This window comes from Rhinatrema bivittatum, chromosome 9 (genome assembly GCF_901001135.1).
Source record: "Rhinatrema bivittatum chromosome 9, aRhiBiv1.1, whole genome shotgun sequence".
Classification (NCBI taxonomy): domain Eukaryota; kingdom Metazoa; phylum Chordata; class Amphibia; order Gymnophiona; family Rhinatrematidae; genus Rhinatrema; species Rhinatrema bivittatum.
In genome coordinates, this window is record NC_042623.1 from 32,606,408 (window position 1) to 32,628,475 (window position 22,068).

General features: G+C 44.3%; 1 protein-coding gene across 4 annotated transcripts in view; it reads left to right on the top strand.

Moving 5' to 3' along the window:
* The window catches only part of LOC115099297 (transmembrane protein 116-like), a 70,549-nt gene that overhangs the window by 20,508 nt on the left and 27,973 nt on the right, over window positions 1-22,068 (top strand). For 3 of the 4 annotated variants that reach the window (XM_029616864.1, XM_029616861.1, XM_029616862.1), the window contains 3 exons: window positions 4,849-4,947; window positions 5,496-5,551; window positions 7,027-7,167. In XM_029616864.1, the coding sequence (XP_029472724.1) occupies window positions 4,849-4,947; window positions 5,496-5,551; window positions 7,027-7,167 (296 nt within the window). The remainder of the gene's footprint in view (window positions 1-4,848; window positions 4,948-5,495; window positions 5,552-7,026; window positions 7,168-22,068) is intronic. The other variant, XM_029616863.1, reaches the window with a different exon arrangement.

Sequence of the window (22,068 nt, forward strand, 5' to 3'; positions counted from 1 at the left end):
ATCTTTGCCTTCCTCTTGGTATGCGGCATAGGTGAAATATTTTTTTAAAGAAATGAGGAGCTCCTCCATCCGGTGCCTTTCATCTGGTGGCCATTTTGGAACTCCCCGTTAAGTAGATGTTTCTGTGTGTGTCTGTGTAAGAGAGAGAAACACTATTGGCCTGGCCGATTTGTATATGTGTAATATGTTGGCAAAGTAATACATGAAGTGATAAGAGGAACAAATTCCATAGTTTGGAAGAAAAATAACAAAGAAAATTCCCAGGTTCTGCTGATGTTGAGTATTGGGTCTAGCGCTGATCTGTTTCTGGCCTGGTGCAGGATGCCACAGATTTTGCTGCCATATCTGCTGCTTCTTCCATTTCCTGCAGGATTATTCCAAGATTTGGGAAATGTGCCTCTCTTGTAGTTTTGTATTTGCACGGTATAGGAAGAAATACTTTTCTGTTTCTATTTCTCCAGTGTTGCACTACATACAGAGTCTGGCTTTTTGAGGCTTCTGGTTCATTTTTGTGTCCGTATGTTTCTCTTTCTAGTTTTTGGACACTTATTCTGTATTTGGCGAGGGTTTGTCTGTGTTCTGCGAGTAGACAGCCTTTGGGATCTCTCCTACACTAATGGTTTATTCTTATAAAGGGAGGGGGGATAGGATTAGTAATAGGGAGGGTGTTCACTCCCCCAGGTAAGAGCTTGAGATGCTTGGCTCCTTGAATATATAATCCCTACCACCATCTTAAGATGTGGATGTTTTAGTTGCCCCTGCTGGAGTCAGCATGTTCTCTTACTGCTCCAGTCTCCTTTATTTTCCTTTGGAGAGGACCCTTGGGTCGCTACGTTGGGTTCTTGGAGGAGGAAGTTTTCCATCCTTCCTGCCTCTGTATATTTCCCCTTTTTTCTTTGAAAGATTGTATTATTACTTTTGCTGAATATCCTAGGGCCCAGGGACTCAGATGTTTTCAACAAGAGAAAGGGTGCTTTTCGCAGACAGAGCGAGAGGCACAGGATCATCTGGATCCTCATAGAGGGATGAATTTCCATTGGTCCTCAGGGAGAAGGAGACATGGATGGGAGGAGTTTCATGTTATCCTTATTTCATCACAAGGAGATTAAGGAAGGAGAGGAATACAGCCTGAACCAATCAGGAATGACATATCAGGATATGGAAGAAGATGGAAGAACTGCAGGAGAGGTATGAGAACTGGGCCTTTTACCATGAGACCATCAGTAAGCATTTAATGGAAGTGAGAGATCGCAAACTTACTAGAGAACTGGAGTGTAAAATTGGACTGTGAATCACCAAGAGCTATAAAGAAGTTAAGAACATAAGAACATGTTGCTGTTCTTTGTAAATCTAAACTGGTTAGGATACAATAGTGAAAATTGTTCTAGATAATCTGTCAACTGTGCAAGTACCGAAGATTCAATGATTTTTGAAAGAAAAGACGAATTTGAGATTGGGCAGTAACTAGTGAGCAAATCTGGGTCTACTGTTTCATTTTTCAAAAGTGGTCTAACTAGGCCCATTTAAGATCCTTGGAGAGGTGGCCTTCTGGGTTATGGACCAGACAACCCGAGCAACGCCAGGCAGTTTTCGTCAGTTAACCTATATTTATTTTTTGTCATTTTTGTACATCACTACAAGCACTTTGGGGAGACTGTGATTTACAAATCTGAGATAATAAATACATTTCCATATGCAACCCAACTCCCTCGCGCCCAATCTTGGCTTTTACTGGACCTCTCAACCCTTTTCCCACCATCGCTCTCTACGTCCATTCCAAACATGTTGGAAATCCACTACAAATGCTGTCCTCAAGCACCTTCACTGGCAGGGCTGGCCCAAGGGTATTAGGTGCCCTAGGCAAACCTCACAGACACACACAACCAGCATTGCCTTTCTCCCCCTCCCCCTGGCATTTATAATAACAGATTCTACATGAAATTAAATAATACTTTTTAAGAGCTTGAGTCCCTCAATGTAACAGTTGTCCCTTCTTTTCCCTGACATATCCATTCAGGTGGCACTTCTACCATCAAAGCATCTCCATTATAATGTCTCTAAAACATTATGGGGCGGATTTTCAAAGGGTTACACGCGTAAATTACGCGCGTAACCCCGAAAACCCGCTCCTGCGCCCGCCGAGCCTATTTTGCATAGGCTCGGCGACACGTGCAAGCCCCAGGATGTGCGTATGTCCTGGGGCTCGAAAAAAGGGGCAGGGGCATGGCCAGAGGCCAGAGGCCTCCGAAGGCCTGCTAGGCCGGGGGATCGCACGCCGGCACTTGGCAGGCGCACGCAACCTACGCCTGCCCAGAGGCAGGTACAACTCGAATAGTAAAGGTAGGGGAGGGATTTAGGTAGGGCTGGGGGGCAGGTTAGATAGGGGAAGGGAGGGGAAGGTGGGGGAGTGAAAGGAAAGTTCCCTCCGAGACTGCTCCGATTTCGGAGCGGCCTCGGAGGGATTGGGGAAAGCCATCAGGGCTCCCCTTGGGCTCGGCACGCGCAAGGGGTTGCACAAGTGTGCACCCCCTTGCGCGCGCCGACTCTGGATTTTATAACATGCGCGCGCAGCTGCGCGCACATGTTATAAAATCAGGCGTATATTTGTGTGCACTGGGTTGCACACACAAATCTACGCCCGCGCGTAGGTTAGAAAATCTGGCCCTATGAAGGTCTTAAGAAGTATTATTTTATATGCAAAAGAAAATGTTAAAAAAAGAATGGCGCAGATTCCATAGAAGAATCTATGATTAAAATATGAGCATATGAGTGCAAGTGAAAGTATGCTATTCGCACAAGATTGAGCATGTGGCCGAGATGTATGAAGGTCCATAACTCACAGTGTATGAATAATGTACAAATTTGGATATTTGAATGTGTTAATATTTTGAACTATGCTATGTGATAGCATTATTATCACAGAAGATATCAGATACAATTAGGTCTATTGTAACACGTGTTGGTTTGGCACTCAGAAAGCCATAAGAAACAAAGTTTCAAATATAATATAGTAAGCCTCCCATACCAAACCAGCAGTAACTGCCAGCACTCAAGCAGTAATAACCCTACCTATTAAAAGACAACACTGCAAATATTACATCAGGCCCTAAAATATCAATATTACCTCCTATTAGGAAGACAGAACAAGCCAGGCTGCTATATATCCCATCACAGAAATGGCACCCTAGCAGAATACCTCACTTTAGTTATACATACACAACACAGACTGACCCTTACTTATTAAGCAGAATAAAGAAACTATAAAGTATAAATAGTGCAGGCAAAACCTGAACTGGGAATCAGAACAAGCCTAAATCTGCATGCAGTGTAACAATAGAAAAACAGAAACATCACCATTCCTCATAAAGCATCAAACAATACAATCAAGAAAACTAAAATATCAATCATGATTATAAAACCATAGTAATAAAAAGAATAAATATTTAAAAACAGCTGATGAATAGAATAATATTCTATAATTTAAAAGCTCACTGGGAGTTTTTAAAAAAAAATTCCCAAAGAGCAGACATATCAAATAACACCCAATAATTAAAACTAATAAGGATTTTAAAAAATTCTACCGCTCTCCATACCCTGGGAACTTTTGATTTCCAGTCACTCTGAGATTGTCATTCATTAATGGGTGTGTGTGTGTGTGTGTGTGTGTGGCGGGGAGTGGGGGAAGAGGGTGTGCTTGTGCACAAAATTATTTCTCTGTCACACACACATGCTTTCACATTTACATGTTCTCTCACTATGATTCACGCATACTCACTCACAGATGCATGCTCTCTCTTTACATATACACACACACACATCTCTCTCTCAAACATGCTCACTCACTCTTCGCCCCATCCGAAAGACAAACGTTGCAGCAGCTTCCTCCTTCTGCTGATAGACCAACTCTTTTTTTAGGCTGGGCAGGTCCAGGCTGCTCTGCCTCCTGCTCTTGGGGTCACAGAGCCTGATGCTACTCGGTCTTCTGCTCTTTTTTTGTGGGGTTGCAGGTCCAAAAGCTGCTGTGCCTCTTGCTCCTCTTTCTTCAGGCTACACGAGCCCACACTGCTCTACCATTTGAGTCCTGCTTGCTCCTTGTGGCTGTAGTGATTGTGCATCCTTCTTAGCACCCCTCAGGAAGAACAAGGAAGAGTAATCGCTGCGGTTCGGCCACAGCTGTGCAACCCCCAAAACAGTGGCGCTCTATGCTGTCACCTAGTCCACCAAGTGCTCCCACCGATCCTATTCAGTGGTCAACTATTTCAGGCCTTTTCACTGGCAATTTTGGTTCTTCCACATCATTCCTTAATCAAAAACGGAGTCCCTTTCCTCATTTAACCGTGGTTCCTCCACCCTCCTCGGAAGCCCTGGCCTGTTGTACCACTGCTGTTTAGGACTCCATATCTAGAGATTGTTGTAGGGTCAGGAATTCCCACAGTGGAAATTTTCAGGAGGTGGCAGGTAGAAAACAAGGACACGGGAAATGAAATCTATTCATCTACTAGATTTAAAATAATGGACTAAGTGAACTCGCTACGGGAGCCTTTAACACTCCTAGTCCTGATGAGATGGTACCAGCACCCTGTTTATAATGTTTCTAATGCCTGCAGTGACTATGCTTCTTCTAAGTAGTATGAAATGATACTAATCATTACCTTTCACCTTGCCTCTCTCATTCCCTTCTTCTCTCCTCCCTCGTTCTCCTAATTTACCTTCATTCCTTTGTCTCCCTTTTGCCTCCCTCTTCTCTTTCTTCCACCCTTTCCTCCTTGCCGTTCTTCTCTTTTTTTCTCCTTTTTCCATTCCCTCTTCCCCCTTTCCTCCCTCCATATGCCTTCCCTTGTTCTTTAGATGTTTTATGCTGTCTCCTTCCTGATGGCGATTGTTTATGCTTACGAGACTCATCAGATGATGAAAGGCTGGAGGTGTTCCTGTGCGTCAGGTCTGCAGGTACGATCTCGTTCCAACGTGCTCCTGCCATGACCGCTTCTTCCTGTCCCCTCACTTCCTCCTCTCCCTCTGTACTCCCTAGCTCTGAGCTCCCGCAGCCCAAGGGCTTTTAGCTTATCTCGTCCACCCTTGTCACGCTCCTCACAGTCAAACTTGCGTACGGTAACAGCCTAAAGCAGTAGGTGACACCTTGGCAGCAGCACCTGTGACGTGGGAAACCAGGAATCAAAGGCGCACATTCAGCCTGACACCCACAACACACCCTCACACGCTTACAAGATGAACTCGCAAGTCTGCAGCGCCCCTCATGTATCTGCTACATGCCTGTGACACTCCTCATGCCAACAGTGTGTCCCCACATGCTGACAACAAACATCAAAAAAATAAATAGGCTGCGAACTGTAGACACAGAAGCAGACATGAGTTTGGAGCCTCAAAGGAGAGATAAACACAGGTACAGTTCTGAAGGGCTGATTCTTACATGGCTCTCCCAGTAACAGGTGCAAGCTTTTCTGATCTCCATTCGTTCTCTGTATTTATTTCTACAGGCTGGAAATATCACCAAACAGCGAGCCAAACTGTATTTAGCTTATGGACTAGCATGGTAAGGGTCTATCATCTGAGCTATTATGGTAAGGTTTATCATATGAGATTATATGATAAGGAATTTATTACGGGAGCTAGTGAGCGAGACCTTCATTATGTAAGGCTTATTGGTTGAGCTGCAATGGTAAATGTTTATAATATTTATTTATTTATTTATTTATTTATTTAGAATTTTTCGATACCGACATTCTTGAATAAAATATCAAATCATATCGGTTTCCATAGAACAGAACAGTCGCGGCTATGGCGTTACAAAGAACATTTGAGCAATTGAACATTTGTGCAATGCACATAGAACAAGTCAACAATAACAAGTCCACAATAACAGGCAACAGTAAAATAATACGTCAGTGAATAACAAAATAAATAGAGCCACATAATAACATAACATATAGAGCCGCAGCAACTGGGGCGGCTGTGGGCATAACATACAATAATACGTTTAATGGAGTATCATTATGGGACTGCATCATGGGTAGGGCGTGGCAGGGGCTTTAAGGCATGGGGTAGCAATGCGAATTTGGCTAGAGGATGGAGGGAAGGGGGAGGAGGGAGGGGGAAGGAAGTGGGGCATAGAGTCATGATCGGAGGACTATGTTAAGGAAGTAATGGATGGGCAAGTATCTCTTTAATATGGACTGGTATGGTAAAGGCCAATCATAACAGCTTGTATTGTAAGGGATTAAGGTCTGGGCTGATACAGTAAGGAGGTTTATTGTTTGGGTTGGCAAATTATGGATTTATTGTATGGCCTGCATATAGAATATTTATTATACTGCCTGGCATGGTAAGGGTTAGTTGTTCTAATAATAATTTAAAATCACATCATATATTGTATATTAAAGATTACACCCTATCAAAGGAGGGCAGAATACTATGAGAAGCATTTTGCAGCAGGTAACATCAGTGCCTCTTGCCAGGGCTGACGGCCTAAGAGAGGAAGCCAGGGGAGGCGGTAGAGAGAGAAAGGAGGAAAGCTCTGAGATATTATCTGCCCTGTTCTCCACACCCACTGAGGCGTATTGTGAGGATCCCTGGAGATGTGATGACCCTTGGGGTGAGAGCTTTCTGCAGGGATAGGCTGCCATGGCACATAACTCCAGAAACACGTAGCATGCCGAGACTTGATTTATTGACACACACACCTCCCTCCCTTCCTTTAGAAATATATTCACCAGAGCCGGGGCTTTATTCCCATTCTCTGGCCCTTCTGGGGGCTTGTAAGACAACAAAATAGACAGGGGTAAGGTTACTTTTGAATTTCTGCCCTTGGGAAATGTTTAGAGAGTGTGGTGATCACGCATTCTTCCTATAAGACCTCATCTCTGTTTTACTGACTGTTTTAGGAGCTCCATGATGGTCACCAAGCAGAGGGGACATGTAGCATGATAGTGTTTGAAGAGTTACTTTAGATGGGAAATTTTCCCTACTTTTCTTCCATGCTTCTTCTTTTTTTTAATTTTTTTTTGGAAGGCTGGTCCCTCTCTTGTTGTTTCTAGTCCAGCTAATCACAAGAGGATGGTCCATGAAAGATGTGGTTCCACTTCACATGGGCACTCCACAGCCACAGAAGAGGAACCAGTCAGAAGGACGCTACAGTCTGTTCTGTTCCAGGTAAGTGGGTTTTGTTAACAGGCACCAGGAGTTTCACTGTCATGCAGTTCATGGCCATTCAGGGTTCCTTAATTGAAAGAGGATGATTTTCTAATGCACCTAGACAGAGGCCATTCAGCACTGAGTCTAGAATAAACCTTATAATGTTATAGAAAGAGACATAGAGTAGACAGAGCATTCTCAGTCAGGTGAATAACAGTTCCATTGACCCTTCCCCCTATTTTTTTTTATTTCCCATCCCCAAGCATTATGGGGCATGTAGTCCTGCTTTCTCAGTAGAATAAGTAGAACCACAAATCCCAGGATATTTTGTGATAAGACTTAAGAAGCCCTTGGGAAGATGGGATATGTCTTGGCATTCATAGAATCATCTAATGACATTTCTGTTGTCAGATTGTTAAATCATGCTTACCTGATAATTTTCTTTCCTTGAGTCCTGCTAGACTAGTCATTATGAGTGGGATATCCCTCCATCATAGCTGATAGAGACACAGACACAGCTCTTTATAATGTCATCTTGCAGTTTAAGTGTTGTTCAGTTGTTCACAGTTGGCTTTTCCAAGAATATTGGCAGGCTGATTGTTATGATTATTGGTGTTTGGGTGGATCCTTGGACACTGGTCCCGTGAGGGACCATGGTGTCAGGCTAAACTCTGAACACACAAACACAGATTGAATCTTTATTTAAACAGTTTTGGAAACCACCAGAAGTGGCAATAGTGAGTAGTAGATGTTGAGCCCAGCTGGGCGAGTATCCCACAGGACATTGGAACAGCGGATCCTCTACTTGGCTGTGCTGTAGTAGAAAGAGACTGAGAATTATGAGTACACAGTGAGACACACACAGAGTCCCAGGTAAAATAGTAGAAGCTCGGAGACAGGGAGAGAGGGCCGCGAGGAGCGAGTACCTGATCCCTTAGAGCAGGGAGACTCAGAGGTATTGTACTCACACAGCGGTTCCACTAGACGAGAGGTCTGGCACTGGAGCAGAGGGCAGGCCCACGAGGAGCGAGTACCTGGTTCCAGGGAAGCAGTACTGTGGAATAGATGGTAGTTGTACTCACAGATGGAAACTGTTAGTGAAGACTTCCAAGTAGAAAGGATTTGTAGATGCAGGCAGCGACTCAGGGAACATGGGCCCTCGAGGAGCGAGTACCGGTTTCCTGATAGCACCTGAAAGAAGCAGAAGCGGGTACCCTGTTAGCAGTAAGAGCTCCAGAGAACGCTGGAGTGGCAGAGCAGCTTCGGTACGGAGAACGAATCCCATCCGTAGAGTTCCGGTTGCTAACTCGATGAGCTAGCAAAAGAGAGAGGCTTAAATATCCAGGTAGCGTGACGTCATCTCAGGGGGACGCCCCTAAGGTTCGCTCCAACAAGGAAATAAAGATGAGGGCGGCGTGCGCGTGCGCCCCATGGCACCCTGGAGAAGCATGGCGGGAAGCAGCACCAAAGCCGGTCCGGGGACGCCGGAGAGGTCGGCAGACAGACGCCGCGGCAGCCAGCAGTCCGAGGTGAGCGGGAGGAGCCGCAAGAAGAGTGAGGTAGGCGGGGCGAAGCAGTCGTAGACCGACGGTCACAACACTGATCTTGGTGCAGTGACGTCAGCGAGTCAGTAATCTCTGTCTCCTTTGCATAACCCATTTGTGCGGACTAGCCTGCCTATCCTAAAGGAAAGGACATTATCAGGTAAGAAGTAAGTTTATCTTATGAGTCCAAACTTTGTGTTTTAGATAGGGCAGCCACTGCTGAGTAGGGTAACCCCCAATATGCCACCTCAGTGCCCGTCATAGAGAGAATGAACAGTCTATAATGGATGCAGTAATTTCTGTTAAGAAGGGTGAAAGAGGGTTGAAGGCTCAAGGTACCATGATGCATGAGTAAGGGTATGTTGGTATAAGAAGTAATAACATATTAAGGCTGAATCTGGGAAGCAGTACAGAAGATAAAACTGGACCAGGTTTGGATTCAGAGGTAAATGTTAAGAGTGATTACAGCCAATCAAAATATACCGGTAATGTAAGCTAAAAGGCAGATTTTAACCTGTAGGACATGTGTCGCAGGGAGAAGTAAATCTATTTCATCAAGAAAATCACATCAATGCATAATAGAATTTGTGCAACAATCAAAACAATAATAAGATGAATGAGAAAACTTAAAAACATGACCAGCAGTAGGTAAGTAGCCAAACTCTACCATGCAGAAACGTGACCCAAGTTTTCAACATCTTCCATTCTCCTAGGCGATGATGCACGTCATGTCTTAAGGTGATCAATATAGGCATAGAATTCTGTAAAGTTTAATGTCTCTTCTTTCTTGCCTAGAGGTTGCAGGTGCAGAGCACATAGTAACATAGTATAGTCAGCAGAAAAAGGCCAAATGGCCCATCCAGTCTGCCCAGCAAGCTTTCCATGGCAGCAACTGCTGCTTGGTGCAGGTTATCTCCCAAGTGTCCGCCAAGGGCAGTAACTGCCGCTCTGTGTAGGTTACCCCCATGCCTTATGTTAAGGATAGTAATACTTACAAGCAAAACCAAGCAACTTTCAAACCTATAACAATATTACTCCAACAGTTTTACGTGGTAAGCAGCCTTCCTGTTAACTCAGACAATGCTGCTTGAATGTTCTTTGCTTTTGAACTTGGTCATAGAAGCTTTATCCCTAATGTCAGTGTATTCCAGACTGTAAAAGTTGGGGCCCAGAGTTGGTTATCTTCAAAATCCAATACCTTTTTTTTCCCTGCCCTGCCGTCAAAGCGGAGAGCGATGTTGCAGTTGTGTCAAAATCATCAAGGCTAATTGGTTAAGGGTAGTAATCCCCCCTGCCTACTGGTTAAGGGTACTAACTGCCACTCCGTGCAGGTTACTCCCATGCACCCTTTCCTTCATTATCATCCTCAAGCCTTTAGCAATCCACATGCTCTTTTGAATTCATTTACTGTTTCTTTCCTCACCACCTCTTCCGGAAGGGCATTCCAGGCATCCACCACCCTCTCTGTGAAAAATATTTCCTTATATTGTTTCTGAGTCTTCCCCCCGGATTTTAATTTTGTGACCCCTGATTCTACTGTTTCCTTTCTAATGGAACAGGTTCAAAGTTTGTGCATCATTAAATCCTTTTAGGCATGTGAAAGTCTGCATCATATCTCCCTGCACCTCCTCTCTTCCAGGGCTCACATATTCAGATCCTTCATCCTCTCCTCAACAGTCTTCTGATACAGACCCCACATCCTTCTCTGGACTGCCTCCATCCTGTCTCTATCCTTTCTGATAAACTGTCTCTAGAGCTGATCACATGTTGCAGATCTTGCTACCATCCTCAAATAGGCACTCCATTTAACACCGCTCTTTCTTCAGTGTAGGCTTAATTTACCATTACACGCTGTCTCCTATCAGTCAACCAGTTTGTAATCCATGCCACTATCATGGCGTTCACTCCCAAGCTTCTCATTTTGTTCACTAATCTCCTATGCGGGACCATTTCAAAAGCTTTGCTGGAATCCAAGTAAATCACATCGAATGCTCTTCCTCGATCTAATTCTCTAGTCACCTAATCAAAAAAATCAACTAGATTTGTCTGACAGGACCTTCCCCTGGTGAATACATGCTGCCTCGGGTCCAGCATTGTATCGGAATATAGACAGTTCACTATCCTTTCCTTCAGCAGAGTCTCCATTAATTTTCCCACCATTGAGGTGAGGATAAATGGTCTTTATTTTTATTTTATTTTATTTTATTTATTTATTTAATTAATTAATTTTTATTTTATTTTATGATTTTTCAGCCTCTTCTTGCTCCCACTCTAGTGAACTGGGACTACCACTGCTCTTCTCCAATCTCGTGGCACCACTCCCGTTTCCAGGGATCTATTGAACAGGTCGTTCAGCGGACTCGCCAGCACATCTCTGAGCTCCCTCAGTATCCTGGGATGTATGTCACCAGGCCCCATGGCCTTGTCCACTTTCAGTTTTCCTAGCTCTTCCCATATAATCTCTTCTGTAAACAAGGTTTTGTCTACTCCATCCCCATCTATGTTCTTGTCAAGCAGCAATGGTCCATCTCTAGGGTATTCTTTAGTGAACTCTGAACTGAAGTATTTGTTTAATATTTCTGCCATTTCTTCATCTCTCTCCACACATTGCTCCTTGTCACCTTTCAATTTCACTATACCACTTCAGACCTTCATTCTTTTTCTCATAAATCTGAAAAATGTTTTGCCACTTCACTTTACCTCTTTGGTAATCCTTTCTTCTGCTTGACCTCTTCCTTTCCAAATTTTGTCTTCGTCTCTCTCAGTTTCAACTGATTATTCTTCGCCGTGTTCCTCTTTTTGGGATCCTTTATACTTTTAAACGCTGTTCTTTTTGCCTTTTATTTTTTTCAGTCACCCCTTTTGCGAACCAGATCAGTTTCTTATTTCTCTTACTTTTGTTTACTTTTCTAACAAATAGATTTGTTGCCTTTGTAATAGTGCCTTGATATTTGGCCCACTGTTGTTCTACCTTCTCCATTTTTTCGCAGTCTTATAGTTCTTCCTTCAGGTATGTCCTCATTTTGACAAAGTCTGTGTTTTTGAAATTCAAAACTTGGGTCTTCATGTCACTTCTCTGTATCCTATTTGCAATATTAAACCATACTGTTTGATGATCACTGATGCTCAGGTAGGCACCCACCTGGACATTAGAGACATTATCTCCATTAGAGAGCACCAGCCCAAGTATCACACCCTCTCTTGTGGGTTCCAATACCCTTTTTTAAGCAGAGTCCCTTGAAGGGCATCCACTATCTCTCTACCTCTCATAGATTCCACAGAAGGGATTCTCCAGTCTACATCTGGTAGATTACAATTTCCAATGAGCATCACTTCTCCCTTCTTTCGGATATCTTCATCCAGATTTCTGTCCAGTTCTTCCATTTGAGTCAGAGGCCTGTAGGCCACACTAGTAAAAATGGATGCACCATCATCTTTATTTAGTATGGCCCATAATACCTCTTCTCTACCCATGTCCCTTGCAGTTCAATTGCTTGGATATTGTTTTTGACACAAAGAGCTACTCCTCCCCCTTTTCGGTCCTCGCTGTCCTTGCTCAACAAGGACATATGGTCAACCCATATTCCAATCACGAGAATCTGTGAACCAGGTCTCCGTAACAGCAACAATGTCCAAATCTGCCTACACCATCAGGGCCTACAGGTCTTGGATTTTATTGCCCAAACTACGAGCATTTATGGCCATAGCTTTCCAATTATTCTCCCTTGATTTGCTGCAATTCCTAGTAATCTTTTCTGCTTTTTTGATCTAATTGATTTTGTTATTTTCTCCCCCCCCCCCCCCCCACATCCTGTATCACTTGGAGGTGACCTGTCAATTTCATTGGCCACCTCCTGCCACCCCCATTCTCTAATTTAAATGTCTGATAATTTATAATCTGAATTTCTCACTTAGCATTCTTCTTACTGTTACAGACAAATGTAGGCCATCCTTACCAATATAGCCTTTTACTGCTCCATACACAGTCCCACCTCCAATGTATCCACACCCACTTTCTGTACACCAGGTTTTCAGCCAGGAATTGAAATTATCTATACGGCATAGCATTTCCTTTCCCATTCTATGAACAGGCCATACTTCTGAAAAGGCAATACTCTTTGCCAAGTGTCTCATCTTCTTCCCTAGATTTTGGAAATCTTTCTGTACTTCATAGTTACCATTTCTGTTGAGGTCATTGGTCCCCAGATGGATGATAACATTGATATCAGAGCAATTACTTTCTTCTATAATGGTTTGACTATTTGGTTTGCATTTCTACTAGCTGAGGATCCTAGAAGGCATTTTACTGTTGTGTCACCATCAAAATTAGCTCCCAGATTGGTTGCTCTGATGAGCGAGTCTCCCAGCAGAAGAAGCTTTCTTTTATGACATTTGGTCACATTGAAGGGCTTCTGGGAGCATTAGGTGTCTTCAGACATCATTTCATATTCTATTGCTGGGGTTTCTTCATTTTCCAATGCAGAAAAGGCTTTATGTAAGGGTAACAGTGGGGAGAGAGGGTGCCTCTTCTGCCAGAGCCCACTATTATCCAATTATTCCTGGATATCTGACATTTCTGTGGAAGTGAGGGTTGATACACTGGATGCTGCAAAGTTAGGGAAATTGGGTCTCTTTTTGTCACATGTCTTGTTCTACCAGAGCCCACTGTAAACCATTTTTTTCCTAGGTTTCTGAATCCTCTGTGAGGGTTGGGCGAGAAACATTGGCTGGTGCACGGAAGAGGAGGTTAACTGAAACCTGGATAATTCCTATTTCAGATGAGTCAGCACAAGAGATAAAGTCTGAAATATCAATAGTCATTAGTAACAAGGAATGTGGAATACATTGTTTCATCAGTGGTAATTGAAGATACTGGAGAATTGCTACACCAGGTACCAGTAGATAGTCCTGTATCCCCATCTTTGGGTGGCTGCTAACCACCAATGGGGCCATAAAAGTATTTATTAGTCTCTGGGGCTGCTTCACTCAGGTTAGCTCTTTTACACAGCCTCTTTCTGTCCCAGGATCTGGATTCTTTGTTGGGGGGAATATTTATCTTTCAAAGTTCAGAGTGACAGGGGTGACTCTTTATGCTTTCTTTTCCCTGGGAGACATGTACTTGTCCTCACTGTGTGTGCTATACTTGCCAAAGAAATACACTGGAGCCACTGATTTAGTGTCCATAAATATTGTTTTTTTCTTTCAATGTATTTTTATTGAACTTTATTCAAGGTGCAAAAGAAAGAAAAATAATGCAAAATACCTCAAGATAAGAGTTATCCTGTTAACAAAGAAAAATCTTAACAACAAGATACTTAAAACATTACATTAATCTAAATTATACAAGTCCTCACCAATGGAGGTAGAGGCAAAGAAACATTATCTGAAACATTACAGGAGGACCTTGCAAGACTGGAAGATTGGGCATCCAAATGGCAGATGAAATTTAATGTGGACAAATGCAAGGAGTTGCACATAGGGAAAAATAACCCATGCAGTAGTTACACAATGTTAGGCTCCATATTAGGTGCTACCACCCAGGAAAAAGATCTAGGCATCATAGTGGATAATACTTTAAAATCGTCGGCTCAGTGTGCTGCAGCAGTCAAAAAAGCAAACAGAATGCTGGGCTTGATGGACCCTTGGTCTGACCCAGCATGGCAATTTCTTATGTTCTTATGTTCTTAAATAAATACAAAAAGAAAGAAAGATGGAGGAGATATGATCTAATATAACTTTCTTCATTCAGTCTAATCCACCCCTAATAATCCTACAAACATCTCAAGATTTATCTGAAATAAATGCTTCCAAATGCATAGGGTCATAAAACACAAACTTGATTATTCCGGAAGGAAACCAAACATTTGCAGGGAAATTTAAGGAAGAAAATTGCACCCAATTGCAGCACTTTCTCCTTTGAGGATAAAAAAACGCTTCCTTCTTTTTTGTGTTTCACATGATACGTCTGGGAAACTTGTATTTTATGACCACAAAAGGAAATATGTTTATTCACACAACATTTACGAAACCCTATATCTCTATCTGTATCCATACGGAAAGATACAATTAATGTTGCCTGAGCTGTCATGCCTGGCTGCCTCCAGTACCCCATTCTGTATTAGCTCATTGTTTGGGAATATAGTAGATATTAGATACATTTGGAATCTGATCATCTGAAAAACCTAAAATATCTTTTAGGTATTTTTTAAACATCTCAGTAAGAGATAATCTGTGATTACCAATACTCCTTGGCTTGTGTTCTGGTCATAATTCCATTTGCCCCAGAAACCATCTCTAGATAGATCGAAATTAATACCTACATCCTAAGCAGTCATTTTGTTTTGACTAGGTTTATCTGTTGAATGTATAACTATGAATGTCATCTTGTGAACCGTTGTGATCTATACATGGAATGACGGTTTATAAAATGTCTAAATAAGTAAATAACAACCTTGAAACTGGAAAATTCAGGAACCTTAAATTTTTACTGCACATTGAATTTTCTAACACCTCCAAATGATTATGAACAAACTGTCTTTTATAGAGGATACTAGCCGTTAAGCCCGTAACAACGGGCTCGGTCCGTTTCCTTCCCACTCCCTCTCCCTCCCCCTCATTCTCCCTCCTCCTTCACTCTCTCCCCCCTCCCTCTCACTTCCCCCTCCCTCTCCTCTTCCCTCCCCCCCCTCTCCCTCTCCTCCCCCTCACCTCCTCTCTCCCTCCCCTCTCCCTCTCTCTCACCTCCCTCTCACCCCCCTTCCTCTCTCACCTCCCTCTCCCCCCTCCCTCTCTCACCTTCCCCTCCCTCTCTCGATCCCCTCCCCTTTACGATCGTCCACAACCGGCAGATCTCGGGGGGGGGGTCCCGGGCGCACGCGGCGCCGCCGCCACTTCTCCTCCCGCTCTTGCCGGCAGATCTCAGGGGGGGCGGTGTTACTCCCGCTCGCGCGCAGCAGCGCCGCCACTTCTCCTCCCGCTCTTGCCGGCAGATCTCGGGGGGGGGGGGGTGTCACTCGCGCGTGCGGCGCCGCTGCTTCTCCTCCCGCTCCTGCTTCGCGGCCGCCGCCGCTCCTGCGGCCCCACCGCCATTTTTTTTTTTCGGGCACGCACGGCTCAGACCAACGTGCTGGCCCGCACATGCGCGGTACAGCTGCTCTCTACTGCGCATTTGCGGGCCGTCGGTCAGAGCCCATTTATAAGGTAGATACCTGCATTTTGGACCAATGTTAATGCTTCATTAATGTTAGAAATGGAGCTCTCCCCTGATTCAAAACGTTTATCATGTTCTTCAAGCTTAACTCTAGTTTCAGCTGTAGAGATAGTCATCTGAGATGCATTTTGATTAAATGCCAGTTCTAATGTAGCTACCATCCTCCAAATGTCTTTCAATGTGGCCACCTCTGGCATCTCCAATTCTAAGACACTGGGTGAAGGTGCTGAAATAGCAACAGGTAACACAGAAGAAATAGATTCTGGCATTCCAAGAGTCACATTTTGCTTCATATTCGATATAACCGGTTTACCATGCTGCTGATATATCTTAATGGAAATGGAAGCATCTACCCCAGCTATCGGGTTAAACACAGATTCAGAGGATGAGCCAGATGGTTGGGGTGGAATCTGACCAAGCCTGGACTCAAAGAAACCTCTGTAACAGAGGTTTCTAACCTGCAGTTCATAGACAGCGAATTTCTTAGCTGTAAAACATACTCATCCACAGGACCTCTATGCGATCCCTGAATAGGGGAGGAGATTATTTTGCTTTTGCTTTTCTTCCCCATCGGAGATAGAAGATGTAAAGTATTTGAGAAAGCTGCGCTCCCCTTTGGAGCGTGCAGCTTCGGCAATGCGCCGGCAGTGACTGCGTGCTGCTGGGGTCTCATTTAAATCCAGAGGTCCCTGGCAGATGACTGCCAAAAGCAGGGGAGGGTAGAACGTCCCGTGGAACAGCACCGGTTCTTCCTTGCTGGTGGGTATCACAGTCCTCCTCCTCTCATTAGAGTCACTCCCTCCCATAAATAACATTTTTACTGATGGGTAATCAGGTAAAATACGGCACAAAAACTCAGTCTTTGCACCAGAGAATTAGTTACAACCCTTCCCCTCTGTTTGTGCATGGGTTTCAGTTACTAGGGCCAGGGAAACATCTACCCTCCAGGGCTTGACTAAGTGGAGTTCCCAGATGGGCAGGGTACCCCCTTGGTTGGGCAGGATAACCAAATACGGTCTCTGCACAGAGTCAAAATCCTCTTTGTCCTCAGTGGTAAAGACTCCAGATGGGTGTCCTCAATCATCTTAAAGTGCTTCTTGCTCTCGATTAGTTGATCTTCCTTATTCTCGTTCTCTAGCAGATGGATTTCTGCTGAAAGGGATCCTCTCTGGGACAAACAGCTCCAGTTGTTCCTTGGTAGGGTAGGAAGAGGGGCAGCCAAAATTTTCTCCCTGATCTTCTCAACAAAATTCTTCTTCCCAAAAATGGAGGCAAAACACCAGAAGATCCTGATTTTCACTTACCTGTCCTCACCGAGGGTGCCCTAGCCTGGGACTCCCAGAGAGAGGACTCCCTGTGCCCTCCCCCTAGGCAGTGTCCAGCAGTCCCACCAGACTTTTTACGAATCAAAGTCTTTGAAAAATCCCCAAACATTGAAGGATACAGTCTCTACTCACCAGGGTAGATCCCCCATCTAGCCCACAGACTCCAGGTAGGGTTGGCTTGAGCCCCACAAGAAGGCCCCAAGATCCATCTCAGGAAAAACTCCACATGCCTCCAATAACTCCAAAACTACACTACACTGCCCCCAGAGCTCTCAGGAGAGAGCTGCTTATAAATCCTCTAAAAGGGGATGGCCATTCCAGCAACCTCCACCAACTTACTAACCTACATTGCGCTAGCTAAACAAGGAGTTACCTAGGGCTTAATGGTAATGAAGCCAGAGGGGCCATGACAGTCAGAACTGTAGAATTTAGAGTCCTTAAGAAGACGAAGGTGATATAATTTGAGCAACAGAAAAAGAAACATTCTGGGGAGAAAATAAATCCGCCCAAGAGCCTTGCTGAATTACATTGTGGACATATACAGCACTGACACTACTGTCATGGCATTGTCTTTTAATCACACGAAGAAACACTGAAGGGCTAAGCTGACTGCACTTGTTTCCAGCCTGTTTATTGACCACCTCGCTTCTTCCATTGATCACCTGCACTATCTGGCCTTGGCAGTGGGCTCCATGGTAACCCTTATCCAGTCAGGAGATTGCAGTGCTACTCACTTTAGTAGGTTGGAAGGCTGATTCCACCAGTCTAGATTCTTTCTTATCTCTGGGATGGTACTTCTGAGAAACCGGCAACCAGCAGCAGGGGCGGATTGGCCTATCGGGGGATCGGGCATCCCCTGGTGGGCAGATCGCTCCAGTCACGGCCGTGACAGAGCCGTGCTCGGCAGACCATGTGATGTGTCCTGGGCCGGCCTGGGCGGCGAATACCCGGGCCGGTCCGACATCGTGAATCCGCCGCTGACCAGCAGGGCAGTAGGGCCTGTTGTAGTGGTCTCATGTGGGCCCTGGCCCAAGGCACCAAGTCCAGTGCTGCTGCCATAAGGACCAGCAGCTGAAAATAGTTCCATGCTCTGGGGAAGTCCTGCCTCTGGAACACCTGGACTCTGTGGATCAGCACGGAGAATCTTTCGGGAGCTAAAGTGACTTTCCCTTCCTTCAAAGTGGGCCCTCAGGACCTCTAAGGTCTGTGATGGCACCAAATTGCTTTTTATGAGATTTATCACCCATCCCAACAGCGGGACCACCTCTTGTGAGGCTTTGTACTCTCTTGTGCCGACTTGGCCTTTATGAACTAGTTATCGAAGTAGGGCTGTACCATAATCCCCCTTTTTGGGAGGGCCGCTGCCACTACTACCGTGACCTTGGTGAAGGTCGTGGGTGCTGTGACTATTCCAAAGGAACTGAAAATGCTGTCTTAGGATTCAGAACCTTAGCAATCTTTGGTGGACGGGATGATTAGGAATATGATGATAAGTCTCTGTACGGTTCAGAGAAGTCAGGTTCTACCCTTGTCTCACCTAGGCTATTACTGACCTTAATGTCGCTGACTAAAAGTGTGACACAAGTAGCAATTTGTTGACTTCTCTTAGGTCTAAAACTGGCCGGAAGGATATGTCCTTCTTTGGCACCATACAATAGATTGAAAAAGTACCCTGTCCCCACTTCTGATGAGCATGCCTGGGAACTCTCCGGATCTGACCCAGAGACTTTGGCTTTAGAGCCCTTTCTCCTGGGCTTCGGAAGAGCACCCAGGATCTCCAAGGTCCTAAAAATCATCTCCATTTTCTCAGCCAAAATGCCTTTTTTCCAGTCTGTGCTGAGAAGTTGACAGGCACTAGGACTGAGTCCCAGGCAAGAGGCAGGAACAAGCTCTGCTGCTAATTCTCTGCCTCTCACCTCTGATTGGTTATGGCCATGAGAATGCGCCAATCAGCAGCCAGAGGCGGGAAAGCACTGTCTTCCTCTCCAATCCTGCAGGATCCCAGTAAAGGAGAGGGAGGGGGATGGGCAAAAGAAAGTGTGCATGTATGAATGAGTGAGACACAAAGGAGGGGAAGCGAAAAGCTGAGTGTGTGTGAGAGCGGGAATCAGTGAGAAGAGAGAGCACGGACGAGAGTGAGGATGCATGAAAGGAAAGAGCAGTGCTGGGAGGGGCAGTGAGAGGAGAGAGCAGGGCAGTGCTGGAAAGGGTAGTGAAAGGAGGGAGCAAGAGAGTGTGTATGGGTGAGACAAAGTGAAGGGGCAAGCAAGGAAAGTGGCAGGAATAGGGAGGGGTGGCGTGAGAGGGGACAGCCAGAAGACAGAGCAAGAGCTGGGGGAGAGCAAGAGAAAAAGGAAACAAGAGAAGGCAATAACAAGGAGGAGGGGAAAGATGGGAGCAAGGAGAAGGGGGGTGAAAATGTGGGGAATGGGGAGAAGGAAGAGAAAGGGTTGAGAGTGAGGGCCAGGAATGGCAGGAGAAGGAGGAGAGGACTCTGGGTTGGGAGAGGATTCCAGGGTGATAATGTAGATGGAAGGGGGATGAGGAATAGAGGAGAGCGAGCAGGTGAAAGAGGAGGAAGAACAGTGAGAGCAGAGCAGGTAGGATGAATAGGAAAACAGCAGGAGAAGGGAGAGAAAAAGAAGGAAGAGAAAGTATTAATGAATCTGTTGTTGAAGGAAAGCAATAAGGAAAGAAGAGCGAGAACGGAAACAGAAAAGGACAAATGAAGGAGGACCCTAGGGAAAGAGGCAGAAAGCAAAAAAGGAATCAAGATAAGGACAGAAAATAAGAAAAAGACGCTGAGCCAAAAAATCAAGCCAGAGCCACCAAAGGTTGGAAACTATTTTATTATCTGATAGAGAATATAAATTAAGGAGAAAGTTGATTCCTGGGGTGGGCTCAGAACGGTAAGGGAGAGAGAAAGTCTGTACAGCCATTCCCACTAGTCTTTGCTTCTTCCCTTGCCCCCCCAAAACCCACCTGAAACCACTTACTTTAATTCTGTTTATGTTTTGTGTGTCTGCCTATCTTGACAAGATGGTAAGCTCCAAGAAGCAGGGACTCCCCATTATGTCTCCGTACAGCGTTGCAGATATTTGGTAAACAAATGTTGAACTCTGATTCCCATAATGCAACTGCTTAAAGAACGAGAAAACATAGAAAGCACTACTCTCTCTACAGAAGAAACATTTTGTTTCACCATAAATAACTTTTTTTTTTTGAAGAGAGAAAGCGCTTATGAAACTTATGAGCACCCAGGTATATTTTACCCACCAAAAAACTGTACGTTTTTGAAGACTGGTTTTTGGAAAAATAAAACCGAATTAGTAACACAAACACCGCTTTACTAGAAACAACCACTAGATGTCTTCGAGAGCGTAAAGTTGAATCTATTATTGGAGATAGAAATTAATCTGTTTTTAAACGAATATATTAGTCCTACCCTCGGTAGGACCTTCAAAAATTGAATAAAAATCGTCTGGACTGATCTGACAGGATTCAAGGAAAGAGTTGTTTCACCTGTAAAGGAAACACAATATGGTCCTACGTAGGGCATACTGCACAGGGGATACAAAGCAACTCCTAAATATATTACAGCGTCTCATATTGAGACGGCACATATACAGTTGTATAGTGTTCAATAGAATCAGAATTTAAGTTGACTTTGTACAGTCTACAGAATATAATGAATTGTAATCGCTACAAGCATTTAACAAGTGTAGAATGTAGCAATGTTTCACACAGCATTATGGGTATTCAAATGTATCCTGATTCAGATAACTTTATTGGCATGACAATTTTACATGCCAACCAATTGCAGTGCTGCTGACGTCACTATGCCGTTCCCTTCTTACAGTGCGGAACAAGATATTAGTGAAACATCGGCATCCATTTTAATTTACTGTTGCGTGGAGATCATAAGAAAGGAAAAAATTAGGGTTTAGCCACTAAATGACTGGCGCTGAAAGAGGAGGCGCAAACTGTTAAAATCCTGCACTTTCATCGTACAGCTCAATGTGGTGTTTACTTCTGATCCTTAGGGAGCATCTAGTGCAGTGCTGCTCAACTTTTTTGTGTGTGTGTGTGTGTGTCGGGGCACACTTTCAAATTTGCTTGATCTTGTTGCCCCGAGCCAAATTTTGCACTGACAAGGCCATCGGTGGTTGATGTGTTAAGACGCAGCCTAACATTCGAGCCCTTTATGGGGCATACATGGTAAACAAAAATATATAATGTACCCTTAACCTGTAATGTAACTGCAACAGCTAGACTGCCAATGCTGGGAACTAACCTTTACAGCCGGGTACTAAGATGTAGACGGGGATAAAGCACAGGGTACAGATATGCACGTGCAAACGGTACAGCACACAAGGTACTGAAATGCAGACATTAGGTATAACCCACAGAACTACTTCAATGGCCAAGTCCAGAAACAAAGCAAGCCAAGCAGCATAGTCTGAAGCAGCACCCTGTGCTAAGCAATAATTTTGTAATAGGTTTGACAGCTGCTTGGTTTTGATTGTAAATATTAATACCCTTAACATAAGGCTTGGGGGTAACCGGCACGGAGCGGCAGTTACTACCATAAGAAACTTGCTGAGCAGACTGGATGGATTGTTTGGTCTTTTTCTGTATCATTATGATGTTATCATCTTCATTCCTGCTGGTCACTAGTCATGTGACTTTGAAAATGCCAGAAAATCTACTTTTAACTAAATTGAACAGTCTAAAAAGGCAAAAATATAATTACACAAGTTTAGGCAGAATCAATGGTATTCTCAATATTTTTGTAATTTTAGTTTTTCTCCAAACCAGCTTTGCATTTTTATTTTTAGCA